The sequence below is a fragment of the Asparagus officinalis genome, chromosome 5, assembly GCF_001876935.1.
Source record: "Asparagus officinalis chromosome 5, Aspof.V1, whole genome shotgun sequence".
Lineage (NCBI taxonomy): Eukaryota > Viridiplantae > Streptophyta > Magnoliopsida > Asparagales > Asparagaceae > Asparagus > Asparagus officinalis.
Window position 1 is genome coordinate 90,595,082 of NC_033798.1, and position 17,013 is coordinate 90,612,094.

General features: G+C 35.5%; 1 protein-coding gene across 2 annotated transcripts; it reads right to left on the reverse strand.

Moving 5' to 3' along the window:
* On the reverse strand, positions 7,354-15,910 carry LOC109840123 (65-kDa microtubule-associated protein 1-like). Of its 2 annotated transcripts, none has more exons than XM_020408639.1 (10): positions 15,765-15,910; positions 13,586-13,674; positions 13,309-13,509; positions 11,646-11,903; positions 11,341-11,556; positions 10,353-10,508; positions 9,965-10,276; positions 8,723-8,810; positions 8,038-8,186; positions 7,354-7,946 (listed from the first exon to the last, which is right to left on the reverse strand). In XM_020408639.1, the coding sequence occupies exons 2-10, from the start codon at positions 13,655-13,657 to the stop codon at positions 7,641-7,643; spliced, it is 1,758 nt and encodes a 585-aa protein (XP_020264228.1). In that variant the 5' UTR covers positions 13,658-13,674; positions 15,765-15,910; the 3' UTR covers positions 7,354-7,640. The 2 variants fall into 2 exon arrangements, with proteins under 2 accessions (XP_020264228.1, XP_020264227.1); XM_020408638.1 differs by having other exon boundaries at positions 13,306-13,509.

Here is a 17,013-nt window from a genome sequence, read left to right on the forward strand (position 1 = left end):
AGGGGGAACAAGGAAAGCGGAGTCGGGTACATATCATATGTTAATGGGTTTGGATCTTTTAACAATTTTACATCCAACTTCTTTGCTAGAAATAATCATTTTGTTTTTTGAGATAATTAAGTTGAGTTTTATCCACCAGGGTGGGCCACGATAATTTGGTGGATTTGTTGTCCGCTCAAAGATCCCTGCTTGAATAGTTTTGTCCGCTTTGAGTTAGGTCAGTTAGGATGGTCGTTGAAACGGATGGGTTTGAGTCGGATCCCTGAGAGTGGTTGGATAGGTTTATTCTTTGCCTAGTGTTGTAGCCAAGAATTTCAACTTGGGAGCACTCTAGTTTTTTTGCTTAAAAAATAATAAAGCAATTATATCAATAATCATATTTTACTAGGGTCTCTAATGTACCACCCACAATAAGAAAATTTAGGGACAAGTAGGATCTTCAGGAGTTAAATGCGGATACAGATGAATTATTTACTTGTCCGCAAAGAAACAACCATATCTTCTAATCCCGAAAAAGGATTCAGACCTATTATATATGAAAATCGCCTATCTCGACGAGGCTATATCATTTAGATTGATAAATTCCTTAAATCACATCACTATCACCGATTTTTGGCAAAAATCTAAAAATAATTAGATTTATGTTTATTTTTAGTGATAAATTTGGAGCCTATTCAGATTAGGGAATAAATTTAATTATAATTCATGTTGGACTAGTTTGTTTCCTCTTATTATAGGGAATTTTTTTAGGTTAGGATTTGATAATTTCTTCTTTTTTTGTAATTTTAGTCTTATTAGGAGTCTAGTTTATTTTTCTATTTAAGAAGAGACATGTCACCCCAAATTATTATCAATAAAATTTCTCTAATTATTTTTCTTTGCCAATTCAAAGATCGTTCTTTACGGGTTCAAAGGGCACACTTAGTGGATTCTAAGTTTTATCACTTTCACGCTATGTTAATTAGTATCAGAGCAATTAACGCAATGCGAAAGTGATAAACCTCAAAATCCACTATGAAGTGCTCTTAAAAAAACGATCTTCGAATCCATGAAGAGTTTTGAATCCACAAAAAAAAAATAAGAAATTTTTTATTGATAAAAGTGATCTAATAATTTTTGGGCTACATGTCTCTTCTTAACTAGAAAAATAAACTAGACTCCTACTAAAACTAGAATTACAAAGAAGTTGAAAATACCAAATCATATTAAAAAAAGACTTTCTATAATAGAGAGAACATATCAGTCCAAAACGAATCAATATTGAATTTATTTCCTAATCTAAATAGACTCCAATTTCATTACTAAAAAATAAACTAAATTATAATTATTTTCAAATTTTTGTTAATTTTTTTGGATTTTTGCTAAAAGCCAATGATACTGATGCGCTTTCAGGAATTTGTCAATCTGGATGGCTTTGTCTCATCGAGATAGATGAGTTTCATATATAATAAATTAGAGTAGATTGGAGATATGATTGTTTCTGGCAAGTAAATAATTCATCCGCAACCGCATTTAGCTCGTGAAGATCTCGCGTCTCCTTGAAGTTGTTTGTTATGCGTCTCACGTCACTTGTCCTAGTGGTCAGAGCTCCGACACCAGCACCAACGCTAGCACTGGGCCTGGCATCACTCTCTCCAACATCACCGCCCAATTCCATGGTAGCAATCAAGCCCCTACCTACACCGCCAAGCTCTGAGTCAAGCTCAACTAGGACGCCACTGCCGTGATCTGTAGATCACCGTGAGCACTGGATGTGGGACTTGGCACGTCGAATGCTGTTCATTTCAACACTTCTCGAGGGCAGTTGTTATCCAACAGATTTGTACTGGAAATCTAAAACGCAATGTCACGGACAGAGTCGATGATGAAGAGATAAAGGAAGATAGGAAAAGATCGGCGGCTCGTCGACGGAGACCTTGGAGAGGCAGAACAAGCAAAACTGCAACAGCACTTCTACGAGGAGCACCATAAATGATGCTACGACGAGCAGCGAGCGAGTCCTCAATAACGCAGCAACTAGCAGCGCACCCCTAACCACACTAGCTTTACTCTGAACCATAAAATAAAATAAACAAGCAAAATACGGTAAAATAAAAGCTTATTCGCTCTCTAAACATTAAGCATTAATCCATAAATAATTTAAAACTTTAACCAATTATGCGTGGTTTGTTCATCTTTCACACACCCAAATAATTTTTTTTAAACACGTGTTTCTTTATTTGGACCTCAATTCTCCCTAATTTTCTTGAAAGAGTTTAGTACCCGTAATGACACGAGGACACGGACTTGAGTCCCCTAATCAAGTTTCTGGTGTTGCCAAAAAAAATTGGTTTTACATGAGGAAACTAAGATGGCCCCCCTCCCAACTTTATTTCGTTCTTTTTTTAACAATTTATACTAATTGAGGTGACTTGACCTGCAACCTAGAGGCAGAGGGGATTTGGATCCTCTCCACCACAAAAAAATAGTGGATGGACCACTACTTTTTTTTTTGAGAAAAAGGATGGAATACCCCAAAAAGGTATTCCAGCCAGCTAAATTAAAAGATAAAGTGGTTGTTACAAAAAAAGTTCATACTCCCAACCACAAGAGTATGTACTAAAGTTCACAAGAACATACTACCAGAAATATACCCCCATCTCCCTGTATAAAACTGAAAAAAAGGACATAACCTCCCCCAACTATCTGTTCTAACAAGTTTGTCAAAAGAAAAAAGACAAAACAGAAGAACAGAGAATCCTTCAAGCAAAACCAAGAGCGTTTCCATTGAATATGAGAGACTCATTCCAATTGAATCACTGCAACCGCACCATCTTTAGACCCAAAATCCGTAACTTTGGCAGAATTGAAACCAGCAGCTCTTTTTCTTCTTCTTTCTTGTAATCTGGCAGCTCGAGTAGAAACCCTCTCAGATCCTAGCCAAAATGTTGAAAAAGTCACAATTTTGTTCAAGAGGACAAGAGAGCTCTTCTGCTTATTAGAAAACAATCTGTCATTGCGCTCCTGCCAGACACACCAAATAAAGGAGCAAATGAAAACTCTTCTCTTCAAATTAGACTCCCCCTTGTATCCACTGGACCACTAAATCCAAACATCTTTTATAGAAGACAATCTAAAATCATTGTCAGTACTCAACTTGAATTGGATTGATCTCCAAATGGAGTATACAAACTCACAGTTCAGAAACAAATGTGAATGATCTTCATCTGCTTTGTTACACAAACAACAAATCTTCTGAAAGGAGACACCTTTTTTAGCCAGAATATCTGTAGTATTCAAAGCATTCCTCAGAGCCAACCAAACTACAAATTTGACCTTTAAAGGAATATGCAAATCCCATAGATTTATACAATCAAACCTTAGACCACCATCAATAAGGAAATGATAAAAAGATCTCACTGAAAACATTTTATTAGCTTCCCATAACCATTCTCTTTTGTCCTCATACCCATTAAAGGAAATGGAATTGATGAGATTCAACAAATTGAAATACTGAAACACCAGATTTCCAGTTAACTGAGTTCTAAACTGTAAATCCCATCTCCAATTATTATTATCATTAATTCTCATACTACTAATGAAAGCACCAGGTGATGAGGAAAGGGAAAATAAGGATGGAAACATAGAAGCAAGGGTAAAAGAACCTACCCATTTATCTAGCCAAAATAAAGTTTGGTTTCCATTCCCAACCACACCAAATGTACTGCACAAAAAGCAGTCAGAAATATTAAAAAGGCTTTTCCAAAAATGTGACAAATTCAATCTATTAGCTTTTAAAAACCAAGCCCAAGATCTTGTAACAAAGTGAAAATGGCCACTAATTTGCTTCCAAAGACTGTATTTCCCATCCAACCATTTCCATAACCATTTACCCAAAAGGGCTTTATTCATAATTTTTAAATTCTTAATCCCAAAACCTCCACAGAACTTTGGTTTACAAATTTCTTCCCATTTAACCAAATTAGAACAATTCTTATGATCAGGAGATCCAGTCCACAAAAATCTCCTTCTCATCCTATCAATTTTTTCAATCACCCAAGATGGAAATAAAAAGAAAGATAACCAAAAAACTGGCATAGAAGAAAGGACAGCATTAACCAGCACTAACCTGCCTCCTCTTGATAGAGATTTATCTTTCCATAAAGATAGTCTTTTCTCTATTTTATTGGTTAAAGGAAACCAATCTTCTTTTTTTAACCTTCCAGGACGCAAAGGAATCCCAAGGTAAGTAATAGGGAAAGCACCACTTTTGCAATTCATCATGATAGCTAAATCATGCTGCAAAGACTCATTATTTTCAAGAGCAATTAGAGTACTTTTATTAAAACTAATTTGTAAACCAGAAGCAAGTTCAAAACAATATAGGATCAGTTTCAAAACTGCCAACTGCATTCTATCATTTTTACAAAAAATCAAAGTATCATCAGCATATTGTAAGCAATGAACTTTGTGAACCAAATTAGGAGGACCTAATCCCTCTATAAGGTGTGCATCCACAGCAAGATTTAATATTTTTGTAAAAGAATCTGCTGCTAAAACAAAGAGGAGGGGTGATAAAGGATCTCCTTGACGGACTCCTCGTTTAGACATAATCCAACTCCCTGTTTTACCATTTATGTTTAAGGCAGACATACCATTATTCAGACATAATTTTATCCAATTGATCCATCTGATACCAAAACCTTTGGCTTTCAAAACATCCAGAATAAAATTCCAGTCAAGCATATCATAGGCTTTCACAAAATCTAACTTTAATAAAATCCCTCCCTTTCTTTTATTATGAAAACAGTCATTAATGATTTCCTGGGCTACAACAACTCCATCCAGAAGAAATCTGTTTTTAATAAAACCAGATTGCAAAGGATCAATAAGCAGCTCAAGCTTTGAGTTCAGTCTATTAGTAAGAACTTTGGTGATCACTTTATAAATCACATTAAGCAGACTGATGGGTCTGTAATCATTGACTGTATAAGATTCACTTTTTTTAGGAATAAGAACAATATGAGCATAATTAAATCTGTTAATCTCAAGTCTGCCTTCATAAAATTCTTCAAACAACAACATAATATCTTTTTTCACAGTGTCCCAAAACACTTGAAAGAATAAAGCAGGGAAGCCATCAGGACCAGGAGATTTATCTCCATTCATGTCAAAAATAGCTCTATGAACTTCTTCCACTGAAAAAGGATGTTCAATATCATTGGAACCCCAGTCTGAAAAGGGGAAAAGATTATGTCAATCAAGCTGACATCTATTAGTGACCTTTTGACCATAAATCTGGCTATAATGGTTAAAGAAAACCTGAGCAATACCATCCTCAGAACTAACTTCAACATCATTAAAAGTAATAGCTGGGATCAAATTACTTCTTTTTCTTCCATTAGCTATTTTATGAAAATAAGCAGTATTCTGATCACCCTCCTTAAGCCAATGAGCTTTAGCCCTTTGTTTCCACATTTGCTCTTCTTGAAATAAAATTTTATTCAACTGAATAGAGACATCATTTTTTTTAAAGACTCATCATCTGTTAAATCCCTGTCTTCCTCTAAAACCTCCCATTTCAAAAGATCTTCTAACAAATCTTTTTTCTTCTGTCTAACACTATAAAAATTTTGATGAACCCACTGTTTAATGCACTTCCTCATAAATCTTAATTTGCCTACAAAATTTTTAGCTGCAGAATTACATGAGGGAGCACATCTCCACCATATGGGAACACTCTTAATGAAATCATCAGATTGTAACCAAATCTTCTCAAATCTGAATTTATATTCAAAATGTTGATTATCCCCACAATCAAAACTAATGGGAGCATGATCAGATAATTGACTACATAAGCCTTGTTGCTTTGAAAAGGGGAAAACATCTTCCCATTCAGAGTTGAAAAAAACTCTGTCAAGTCTAGCCATAGAGGGGAATCTTCTTTTATTTGACCAGGTAAATTTTCTACCATATAAAGGGCTATCAATCAATTCTAATTCATTGAGAACATCATTAAAATCATCCATTTCCTTTCTATAAATGCCTTTACCTTTTCTATCATTAGGATTGGAAGTAACATTAAAATCTCCTACCACAACCCAGGGGCCAGGAAAACTATCTTGAACAGATTTAAGTTCCTGCCAAAAAAGTTGTCTCTCACTGTGACAGTGTGGTCCATATACTGAAGAAACAGTCCAAATAAACTCATTTTTTTTGTTTTGTAAAACCACTGTTAAAACATACTTGCCAGATTTCTCTTGTAAATTCCTCCATTTAAGAGTATTCCATCCAACCAACATACCACCAGAAGTTCCCTCAGCAGGCACACAAGCCCAATCAAACATGGTACCCCCTAAACTTTTGAGAATACTATCAGAAATACAATTCAACTTAGTCTCCTGTAAACAAACAATCTCAAATTTGTTTAAGTGACAAAAATCTTTAACCCCAAATCTTTTAGTACTCAAACCCAAACCTCTCACATTCCAAGTAATCAACATATCAAAACAATAATTCTCTCACAAAGGAAATAAATCCAGAGCCTACACATTGGTAGCTCTTTCTAACTCCATTTGCCTTACTTTTTTTAGAGGATCAAAATCCTCTAGAGGCTCAAGAACAATAGCACATTTAGAGGCAAACTTCTGCAATTGATTATTAGAGCAACTATCAAACAAAATAGGCACAAAAGAAGAACCCAGAGAGGTAGAATTATCACCTGGACCACTGGCAGAAGCTCCATGAGAGGAGAATTCATCAATCTTGGTAATCCTAGATGTAGCTCTGGCCAATGCCATCATAGGTTCAAGATCAACAAATCTGGAACATCTTCTAACAAAAGAAACTTTTAAAAGTGATGGACCACTACTTTTAATCTCAAGCGTTGATTATTTAGTAGGCGGTTATGATACAATCTAAATCTAACACTTACCATACCCCCGTGTATTGCACTCATTCCTAATTTGCACTAAAAAAATCATAACCATCAACTAGATAATCAATGGTTGTGATTATGTAGTGATCCGAATACATGCAGAGGACCTCAGCTAATCCAGTATCACCACTTTCTTATCATTATTAGATGTTTACTAAATTTGATGGCGAGTTATGCTCGGTGCCGTGCAACTCTTCTTGCACTCTGTTAGGAGTCAAACTGTTCATTAGCAGTTTAATAAGATTTCACATTGTCATGTTAACAAGAACTGACTAAAATTGCGTGCTTTTCACCCGAGAATTCAAAGATACAATTTTCTATAAAACAATTTCTTCGAATTTACAATATTTTCTTTCTGCTCCGATAACTATTACAGTTCGAAAGGGCGGATGCTTAAATTACCACTGCTCATATAGCTCAGCACCAAAACCATTCTGCAGATAACAGATTAAAACTACTACTATAATGAACAAACTCGAAGAGCCAAGAGGCAACAAAATCAGAGACCTCACATCAAGTCAATACACAACTTAACCTCGTTATTAACTACCCTCCAGCGCCTACATAACTCATCTCGAAGTTCTTTAACCTAATACATAAACACTTAACCAATACTACGGTTATTAATTAGCCCCCAGTGCTTAATAACTCGAGATTCTCAAGGTTCTGATCCCTACCACAACACTTAATCAATACTACAACAGTTAGGCAACATTAATAAACCTCACGGTGAAATTGGGGATGAATCAGTCGCAGAAACATGAGAAGCAGCGTCCTCTTTAGAAATGGCCACAAAATTCGCAGGGGCTGCTGTCCGGTTCTCTTTCTTGCTGTCCTTGCCCATTGATCGAGAGCCATTGCTGTTGAGGGATAATCTTCGGTTGGGGGTACCATTTGCTGCCGCTCCATTTGCTCGAGGTCCAACGACCTTCTTTGGGCCAAGCGCTCGGCTAGGACTAGCGGTAGGCCTTGTGGTAAATGCAACTTCATGTTCTGTGCTCATTTGCTGCTCTTGGAATTTCTTCTGGTCCTGAAAAAGATAGACAAACATTACCATGAAAAAACTGGTAACAAAACTACAGCTGAACTCCCCACGGGAGAGAAGAGGGGGGGTAGATTACCCGCATCCTTCGCTTCTCTTCCTCTCTCTCGTGTCTGAGCATGGCATATTCATCCAGCATCGCTAGAAGAGGAACACCATCATATGTGAACGACAAGCCACGGTCCTCTTCCCATGTACGGGTCTTTGCCACCAAAGTATCAACAAGAGCTAATCGGACACATCATTTAGAAATAAAAGGAAGTAGAAGTTACAGACATGCTATTGGGTATCATCAATCGAAAAACCACAAACATAAACTGCACTTAAAGTGCAAAGGCTGCATTGTGTTGTCAGCAAAATAGTTATGAGCTTTCATGTGATTGATGCAAAGAGTGATATCAAAAGTGCCAAATCATATACATACACATTTAAAGGAAAGTTAAAAAGGGAAAGTGAAATGCCCTAAAAATCTTAAATAATATATCATAAATTTTAACTGTGTAGGTTCATTCATTCACAGATGCATTAGATACACCTGCAAACAACACTTCCTTGCATTTATTTTCCTATGGCATCTTCTCCTGTACAAGTTAATGCTTGATGATTGATTTCCTTCACACAAGATGCTTTGGTGGAGTTAAATTGTGCCAGATATTTTATATCTACAAATGCACACATTCATATATTGGTAGCGAAATTTTCCAAGAATATGTTTTGTGATAAGGGAGCTATTGGGAAGCCTTTCGACGAAGTTATAAATTCACCTGGAATTTTATTAACCAAAATTCGAGCTTTTTCTGCCCGCTTGAGGTTCAGGTGTGCACCCCTGCTTGAGTTATACCGGTTGTCATCCTGGAAAGGGAAAAAAAAGCAGCAAACACATCAATGGTCTGAAACTTGATAATAAATATGACACCTCCATAGCTAAGACAAAGGAAGCAGCCATAGTTACACAGTACATGGTATGAAGCGGGACGTGATATGAATTCGGGTAAGCAATTCGCCACATAGAAATTTTGGATTAGGTGGGGGTAGCTTGCTTTGGTACGCAAGTTCAATCAGTGGTACGTTATAAAATTTTCTAGGTGCACTTACAGCTTACCATTTTCCAAAGTGTATAGTAGAAAACTAGAAAGCTAATTATGCATTTCAATTTTTTTTCCATACAAAATACTTAAATGCTTCTTTTTTATGGAATTCATTGTTCTGTTTCTCTTTTCACATAGTTCTTGTTGGGATCATGGTTTTATTCCACATTTTATTAACATAGATATTTAGTTATAGTAAAGTCTTTTGACTCATATATTCTATTGTGCGTCTCCCTCTACTCGATTGCACACATTGCATTGCGTCTCCCACATGTACACTTAAAGGACTTTCAGCCCCAAATACATATAAGGCATACGTCGATTCTGGGGTACCAATTCATGTGTCGGAGGAAATTGGTTCGCAAATATACCAGGAATCGGTTCACATGAACTATATGACGGTTCGAGGGGGGTTCCAGGGAATCGTGCAACTATGGTGGTAGCAAGCTGAGCTCATGCAAGAAATAGACCAATGCCAGCACAAATAATTTCATACAGTCTAAGCAAACCATGTTATGGTGAAGGCATGAGTCTTAGGCCCCATGCCTATGCACAAGTTTGTCAACTTTTACTGGCTCCTGTCTACATTTTTCTACAACTAGAAAGAAAGCCAAAGTAATTTATAAAAGTTAATATTGATACTGATATCACTCTTGTTTAGAGGAATTTGCAATTTCAGTTGATGGCAAAAGTCCAAATCTTATGCAATAGAAAAATTTGTGGCCTTGTTATTAAAATATGCATATTCTTAAGGCTTGATGAGCTTACATATATAGTAATGGACAGTCTGAGCCAGGCCCAAAACCAGGTACACAGGCAAAATGTCAGCCCTAGCAGCACCGCGTATTTTGCCAAAATTAATCCCTTCCAACAAACTAGTATTTCTGTGTAAAAGAAAGAAAAGAAGGATTTAATTACCCTATTGTAGTCTTCAAGCCAGCTCTCTTCTTCACATGCTGACATCCATTTGTCGACCTTCTCCAAAATTTCTTTTCTGCTTAATGCCTCTTCTTTGGCTTTTAGTATCTGATTGTCCATGTTAGCTAGTAATTCTGAAGGTTCAACATTTCCAGAATCGATAAGGACCATTATTTTATCTTGTTCAGAAACAGAATCTATATCTATGTGAGCACGGGCATATATCTCTTCAAGTTCACTCTGTTTCTTCAGAGCTATTTCCTTCATCTTACTAGCCTTCAGGTCATCTAGCCTTTCAACTTCCACTTCAGCCTGTATGAAATAAAAAAATTGAGTTCAGCTGCTGAATTAATTCAATTCAGTGCAATAAGAAGTTGCAAGTCCTTACCTGCTCAATCAGATCGAGGGCAAGAGCACCAGGAACTACAACCTGGTCTACTGAAGCAGAAATATTACATGTGACATGATCAAACAAACTCCGTTCTTCCTCAGGCGTATCCATAAGATTCCAAAGATCACAAAGCTGAGCAGCTAATTCTTGGAGCTGTGAAAGAGTAATAACAAAGTTATGGTTCTAAATCATCGTCACTATAGAGGGCAAAATAGTATAATACTCTCCCATGCGCAAATCACTACTGCTTGGATCTTTTTTCATTTTTTTCCATATCTGGCGTCTAAATAAAATATGTGAACTAAAATGCCTACATATGTTTGATTTTTTTCCCATATCCTTGCTTACCCAAATATAAATGATTGCAGTGCATGTTGGAAATGGGACATGGATAAAGTTACCAGTGAATAAAGTTTCAGCCTTAAAAGTAACTAAGAAGAAAAGATTTTTTATATATTGTCATTTTTAACTCTTTTAGTTACTGATTATGGTTCACCAGTGCATATTTTTTATATATTTTATTTTATGGTTCAGGAATTCCTCTATAACTTAAGTGACACAATAAAAGCTTTTTTAATTCTTTTAGTTACTGATTATGGATCAGATTTCACTCGACACATGGTTGGGAACTAATGATTCGTTCAATCTACAATGATTTTGGATTGGCTCATAACGACCAAATTATATCTGGTCTTGTTTCTACTTTTCCATTTATTCTAGATACAATTGTGAAATATTGTATCTTCCGCTTTTTAAATCGCATATCTCTTGCGCTTTTAGTCATCTATCATTCAATGAATGAAAAAAGAACTAATTTGATCTCCTGATATCAATCAAAATTTTATTGGTGGTTATAGATAATTAATCATCCATCAACAAAGGAATATATACACAAATCTATATGTAGTATCATAATGGGAGAGTCATTAACAATATACATTGATGAAGGAAAATAAAAAATGTAAGGTTGAGCTGCCAGAATTACCTTCTGTAATCTCATCCTTTTGTCTTCTTTAAGTGACTCAACTGTTTGCGCAAGTTTTGACAAAGTATCATTGCTTATGCTCTTGAATTGCACACCGATAGAATCATCTAGAGTAGGATGAACTTCAGTTATTGTACAATAGAAATCCATCCCTAGAACAGCACAAAGATCATGAACAGTGCTCACAAAGTCTAGAACCTTGTGCAACCTGTCACTCTGGCACAAAAAACAATGCAGCATTCAGAACATGTTATGAAATGATGTCCATGTAAGTATTGGAATGATCAATTTCAGTAATAAGGTACCTTTTCCTTCTGCAGTTCTTGAAGATGTGACTGGAACTCATCCAATTTCTTGAGTGACAAATCACCCTCATCAACTGATGGTGTCACCAGCTGCTCACAATTCTTTTCACTTCCCGCAATTTCACAACATATTTTATGAATTTGTGACTGTGTGTCAATAAATTCCTTAATCCTTTCCTCTTTCTGTTCACGTAATTGTTCCAGGGCTGGTGAAATAGCTGCAAGCTGCTCCTTAATCGTGCCAGTTGATTTTTCAGGCTGTGAAAAATCAAAAAGAGCAACTATCAATCAATAACAGTATATCACATATGAATGTTAATGATATCACCTGCTTCCCGAAAGGACCTGCACTTTTAATTGCTAATCAAGATATAGATATGATTGCATCCTTCAGAAGCATCAACATAGAAGTAACTAGGTTAGTAAGGGGCAGTTTGGTTGGCTAAAAAACAAGGAAATCAATTATAAGAAACCTATTTCCTGTAATAGGTTCTTTTCTTTTGTTTGGTTCACTTTTTAAAACTAAGAATAGAGATGAGATGAGTTGTCACCATATTATTGGATGATGTGACCCATTTTTAAGGAAACTCATTTCATGACTTTTTTTGAAGAAAATGATGGAAATCAGCTTTTAATGGTTTCCTTATCCTATTTCCTTTTCTTTGATTCTAGGAAATCAACCAAACAGGCCCTAAAGGGACCAGTCTCTTATGTGATTAAAGACTGTAGAAGCCATTTTTGTTTGATTAGTTACAACATACTTTTCGCTCATTGCTGCATGGAACCAACTGTCAGTATAAAACAATTAGACGCATAAAAGAATATGCCCTCATATTTGACCTTGACAAAGCGGTCCATGTTTCTTTTATTTAAAAAGAATTTTCCCTAATTATTCCAAAATGTAAATACACAGTACAGTTACTCAGAATGTTTACATATAACTAAGCATAGACCCACTAGTCTACTACACATAATCATATATCTGGTTCATTTAGTTGGCTTTGGTAGATACTAGATAGTAAAGTGAGGATGGAACAACTAAGGGCATTTCGGAAAAAAGAAAATGATATTACTGCATAAATAAGTATCAAAAAGAATATAACAAACGCACAAGCAAGCACCTTCAAGACCAGAGTTACTCACTACTATCTGTGTAGTTTAGACACATATGTTCAAAGAAGTAAATGACCAAAGTCCGAGTACTTATAAGTAGCATGTCAATAAGCAACTTAACCAAGCTAAGTGTAATAGTTTACATGAATGGTCATTGAAGACCAATGTGACAGGGCAGGCTGTCATACCCAATTCACTTCATCAGGAAGGAAATCTAGTTTAACTGCATTTTTCTTCTATAATTCATAAAGTCATAAAATTAACGGTACCTTTTTACCTAATGTAAGGAGATACATTGGTTGTTAGCTTACATGATGCAGAGTATTGTTTCAAGAAGATAATGGTATGGGAATTGGATAAGTCAATCTCCTTTTCTGATATTCTACAACTTTTCCCTACTAACCAAAAATCAAAATCAAATCCTAGGTGCCAAATAATTTGTAACTTAAACTAGAAATTTTTTGCAGAAAACAGAATGGCGTGAATCTTTCAACATTCTTCAGGAAACCATAGATGAAAAGGTTAACCAGAGTAGATGTTTGCTCACTACACCGATATAGGTCTTTTCTCCCAGGGAAGAAAGAAGTCCAGCAAGCTCGGCTCTCGAATCAGCCAAAGCCTGGAGAAGTTGCACCCTTGACTTTGAAGCCTGATCTACTTTCCTCCTATAAACATCCAAACATTCTTGCTCAAGTTGTAGTAGCATTTTATCACGTTCCTCATCACTCTCACCAACCTCGTCCCATATTACCTGAATAAAATGACACCTGTAAATATTACTGATTGCTTCGAATATTGAATGCACAACATATATTTAAACTTAATACCTGCAATTGCTGCAGTAAAGAACCACAGGTAGGTTCACCAGCTAATGAATCCTTTGTTTCTGTGACAGCCATTTAGAGCTCAATGCAACCTGCAAGACAAAGAGGACTATTAATGAATGTTTTCTAGTTGCACAAAGATATGAAATTGGACTAGTTATATGTCAGGTGACTGCTCAGAGTTTACAAGTTTCCAATCCAACTTTCTAACTGAAAAAGAAAGCTAGTTAACACGAACCACAAGAACACCAGGACCACACTGAACTTCATAATTCAGAAGGTACCTAAATACCAACTATTATGTGCCTAAACCAGAAACCCTGCAATCACTTAGGTAAAAGAGCAACAAAAAAAATTCCCAATGACAACAACAACACATCAAAGCCTTTACCCAAGCCTTTATCCCAAATGTTTGGGGTCGGCTACATGAATCATATTCTTCCATTGCATTCTATTATGGGACATCTCCTCTGTTAAGTTAATCATAATCATAATCTTTTTCATTGCTTCCAACCAAGTTCGTTTAGGTCTACCTCTAGATCTTCTAACCCCATTAACTATAATACTATCACTTTTCCTAACCGGTGCACAGAACTATGTTGTAAACTCAAATCATAGAAAATTAGTCATTTTAAAACAAATATCTAGCACAATAAAGGAGAACCTATCTATACGCTAGACAACAAAATGAATGCTGACAATTGCATATATTGTCAAATTTAACTTCTGTATGATGATTATCCTTTGATTATGATCTTAATTTTTTAAAGGCTGTTATACCTAACATTTGAGCACTTTTATATCGGGACTATGATGATAAATCAATTCAATTATTCAAGTCAAAAAGAAAGTTGGTAAAGAAACAACCAGGACAGTACAATCAATCATTCAGATGGGTACCCATATATCAGCTATTGTGTGTCCTTGAACCAGACATATCCCAGTCACTTAGTCAAGGTAATAAAAAATTTCCTCATAAAAATAAATAACAAATTCACGTTGGGATTTCAAAGAAATTAGAAGGTTAATCGTCTTCAAACAAATGTCAGCAACAATGAAGTCGGTGCCCCCAATTATACAGAAACGACATGCCAAATTGTCAAGGTCATTCCCTCTTTTCCTTTTGTGTGGCCATTCACACTGCTCCACAGAGAATTAAAGTGTGTGGTAATCAACATTCAAATAAAACCACCACAATTAAGAAAATATGCTAAAGTTCACATGCACAACTAACACTAATGACTGATTAATAATAAACATCCACCCAACCAACAATGTGAAAATGAACTTTTATCAAAGACCAGACAACTGACACCAACTTCTTAAAAAGTTAATCATGTAATCTAGTAGATATCACCAGGAAATTATCACATTGGTAGATGTTTGAGACCATGACCATCTTTTCACAGAAAATTTATATTCAGGTACAATCCAAATAATCACAAGCAATTTTTTCATTAAAACGGGAAAGAAAAAGAAACCGCATCTAGAACACATTTTAAACTGCAAATATGACCAGTTTTAACTCGAAAATGCTGTACTGCCAAAATAGACCAATTATACACATGAATACAAAAAGAATAGAAAGAAAAACAAGTTGCTAAGAAGTCAAAGTATATTGTTCCCTTGAATATTGTCTTTCTTTATTATTTCAACTAACACTTTAATATTTTAAGCGACCATTTTAACTATGTTGCTCAAGTCACCTGAATCCAAGATTTTTATATAGAACAGTTATAGGATCTTCAATGCAAACCTAAACTTAACTCTAAGCTAAAAAGTAAACCAAATTGTAACCTATCTTTCATAGAAAACTTTAATTGACCAAAAACAATAATTAAATCTATCAAAATCCCAACTTTTACCAAACAGAGTAAACTTAATTTCAAGAATCACCAAAGAAAACACCAAAACCTGTAAAAACCCACAGAGATCAAGAGCAGTCTACTCATCAAAGGCATCACCAGCGCAATGCATCAACTAAACCCTCAGAAAACCATCATTTTCACCAAACAATCCCACATCCACCCGAAACTACACTAGTCCTAGCCTCAAAACCCTAATTTTCTCAGATCTCGACTAAAATGGGCTAAAAACAGCAGAAATCAAGGCAAACAGGACAAAAGACCTAGATTCAGGTGACAAGAAAGAGAAAAACGTGATGTGAGGACTGAGATCTAACCTTAAATGAATCGCACTGGCTAGGGTTTTGAGATCTGGAACTCAGAAGAGAGAGAAGCTTTTAGAGCTGCTCCTTGAGCAGTGAACAGAGAGTACGATAATAAAGAAAGAAGAAGCATAGGGAATTGTGGGGGCCCGCTCTAACGTGTAATTAGAATAATTGTTTGTTGAAACTAGTGAGACTGAGACTAACGCAGGGAACTCGTTGATGAGACCTGGAAATATTAGCCGATCATCGAGTGGGGTCCGTTTGAAGATTGCGAGTTAGATTGGGGTCTTCTTTAGGGTTCGGTTTAAATAAGCTCGTTAATTATAGTTCCCGCCTTCTTGATTAGCGTTTAATTACCATATAACCACGCCTGGTCAAGATCTGCTCACGTGGTTCATTTGTTTATTAACTAACGTCTTTATGGCTTTTACCATTTATATCCCTGCTACATTAGAATTTGGGATGTGGGCCCTTAAGTTTTCGGCGGTGTGCATTTGTATGCAATCATGGGGCTCATTTGAGATGAATTATTCACTGGGAATATTGAGGGTCTGGTTATTTGCACAGAAGTAAGTAATTGTGAATTAGCTGAAGTAGAGGAAGAAGAGGCTACTTCTGTTACTTCTAAGCATAAAAATATGTTTGTTTTTTTGAAAACCTACTTTTAATACCTCCTTAAACGCTGATGTGGAACATGTGTGTCATCCTTAAGCACATACGTGTCATCCTTACTTTTAAAATATTTTTCCACCCCTCAATGCTCAGAAATAGTTTGGAAGTAGGTAAAATGCATATTAATTGGGAAATAAATAATTTTTCTTATTAATATCTTGTTTATCACTTACTTCCTAATAACTTTTTATTGCTATTTAAACAAAAAAAAAATATGAAACAAATAAAAAATTACTACTTTCACTGTTTTCTGCTTCATAAATTTAGAAGTTACTTCTTTAATCTATTTCCTACTTCTGATATTTTTATCAAACTAAACGGCCCCTTAGTTGTAAAAGAAAATTACTAGTTGGACTATTTTTGCATATTTCCGCACTAAACCACTTTCAACTACATTGCACATCTGAAATTTTAATTGAGTAGAATCTCAAATACTTCTTTCTTGGATTTGTTAATAATCCGCAAAATATAGTTTAAATGATGGTTAAATTTATTAATTAGTAAAGAATATTAGATATGAGATGACGACTTATTTAGTAAAATAAACTACAAAGAGATGGATTAGTGGTGAGGCTCATCTAATTCTCAT

What these genes read in the sequence shown, in the direction of transcription:
- LOC109840123 (XM_020408638.1), bottom strand. Translation starts at nt 13,657, where the DNA reads ATGGCTGTCACAGAAACAAAGGATTCATTAGCTGGTGAACCTACCTGT. An exon ending in AAGAACTGCAGAAGGAAAAG is followed by an intron (nt 11,557 to 11,645) that starts GTACCTTATTAC and finishes TTTTTGTGCCAG; the next exon opens with AGTGACAGGTTGCACAAGGT. An exon ending in CCCTCGATCTGATTGAGCAG is followed by an intron (nt 10,277 to 10,352) that starts GTAAGGACTTGC and finishes TATTTCATACAG; the next exon opens with GCTGAAGTGGAAGTTGAAAG.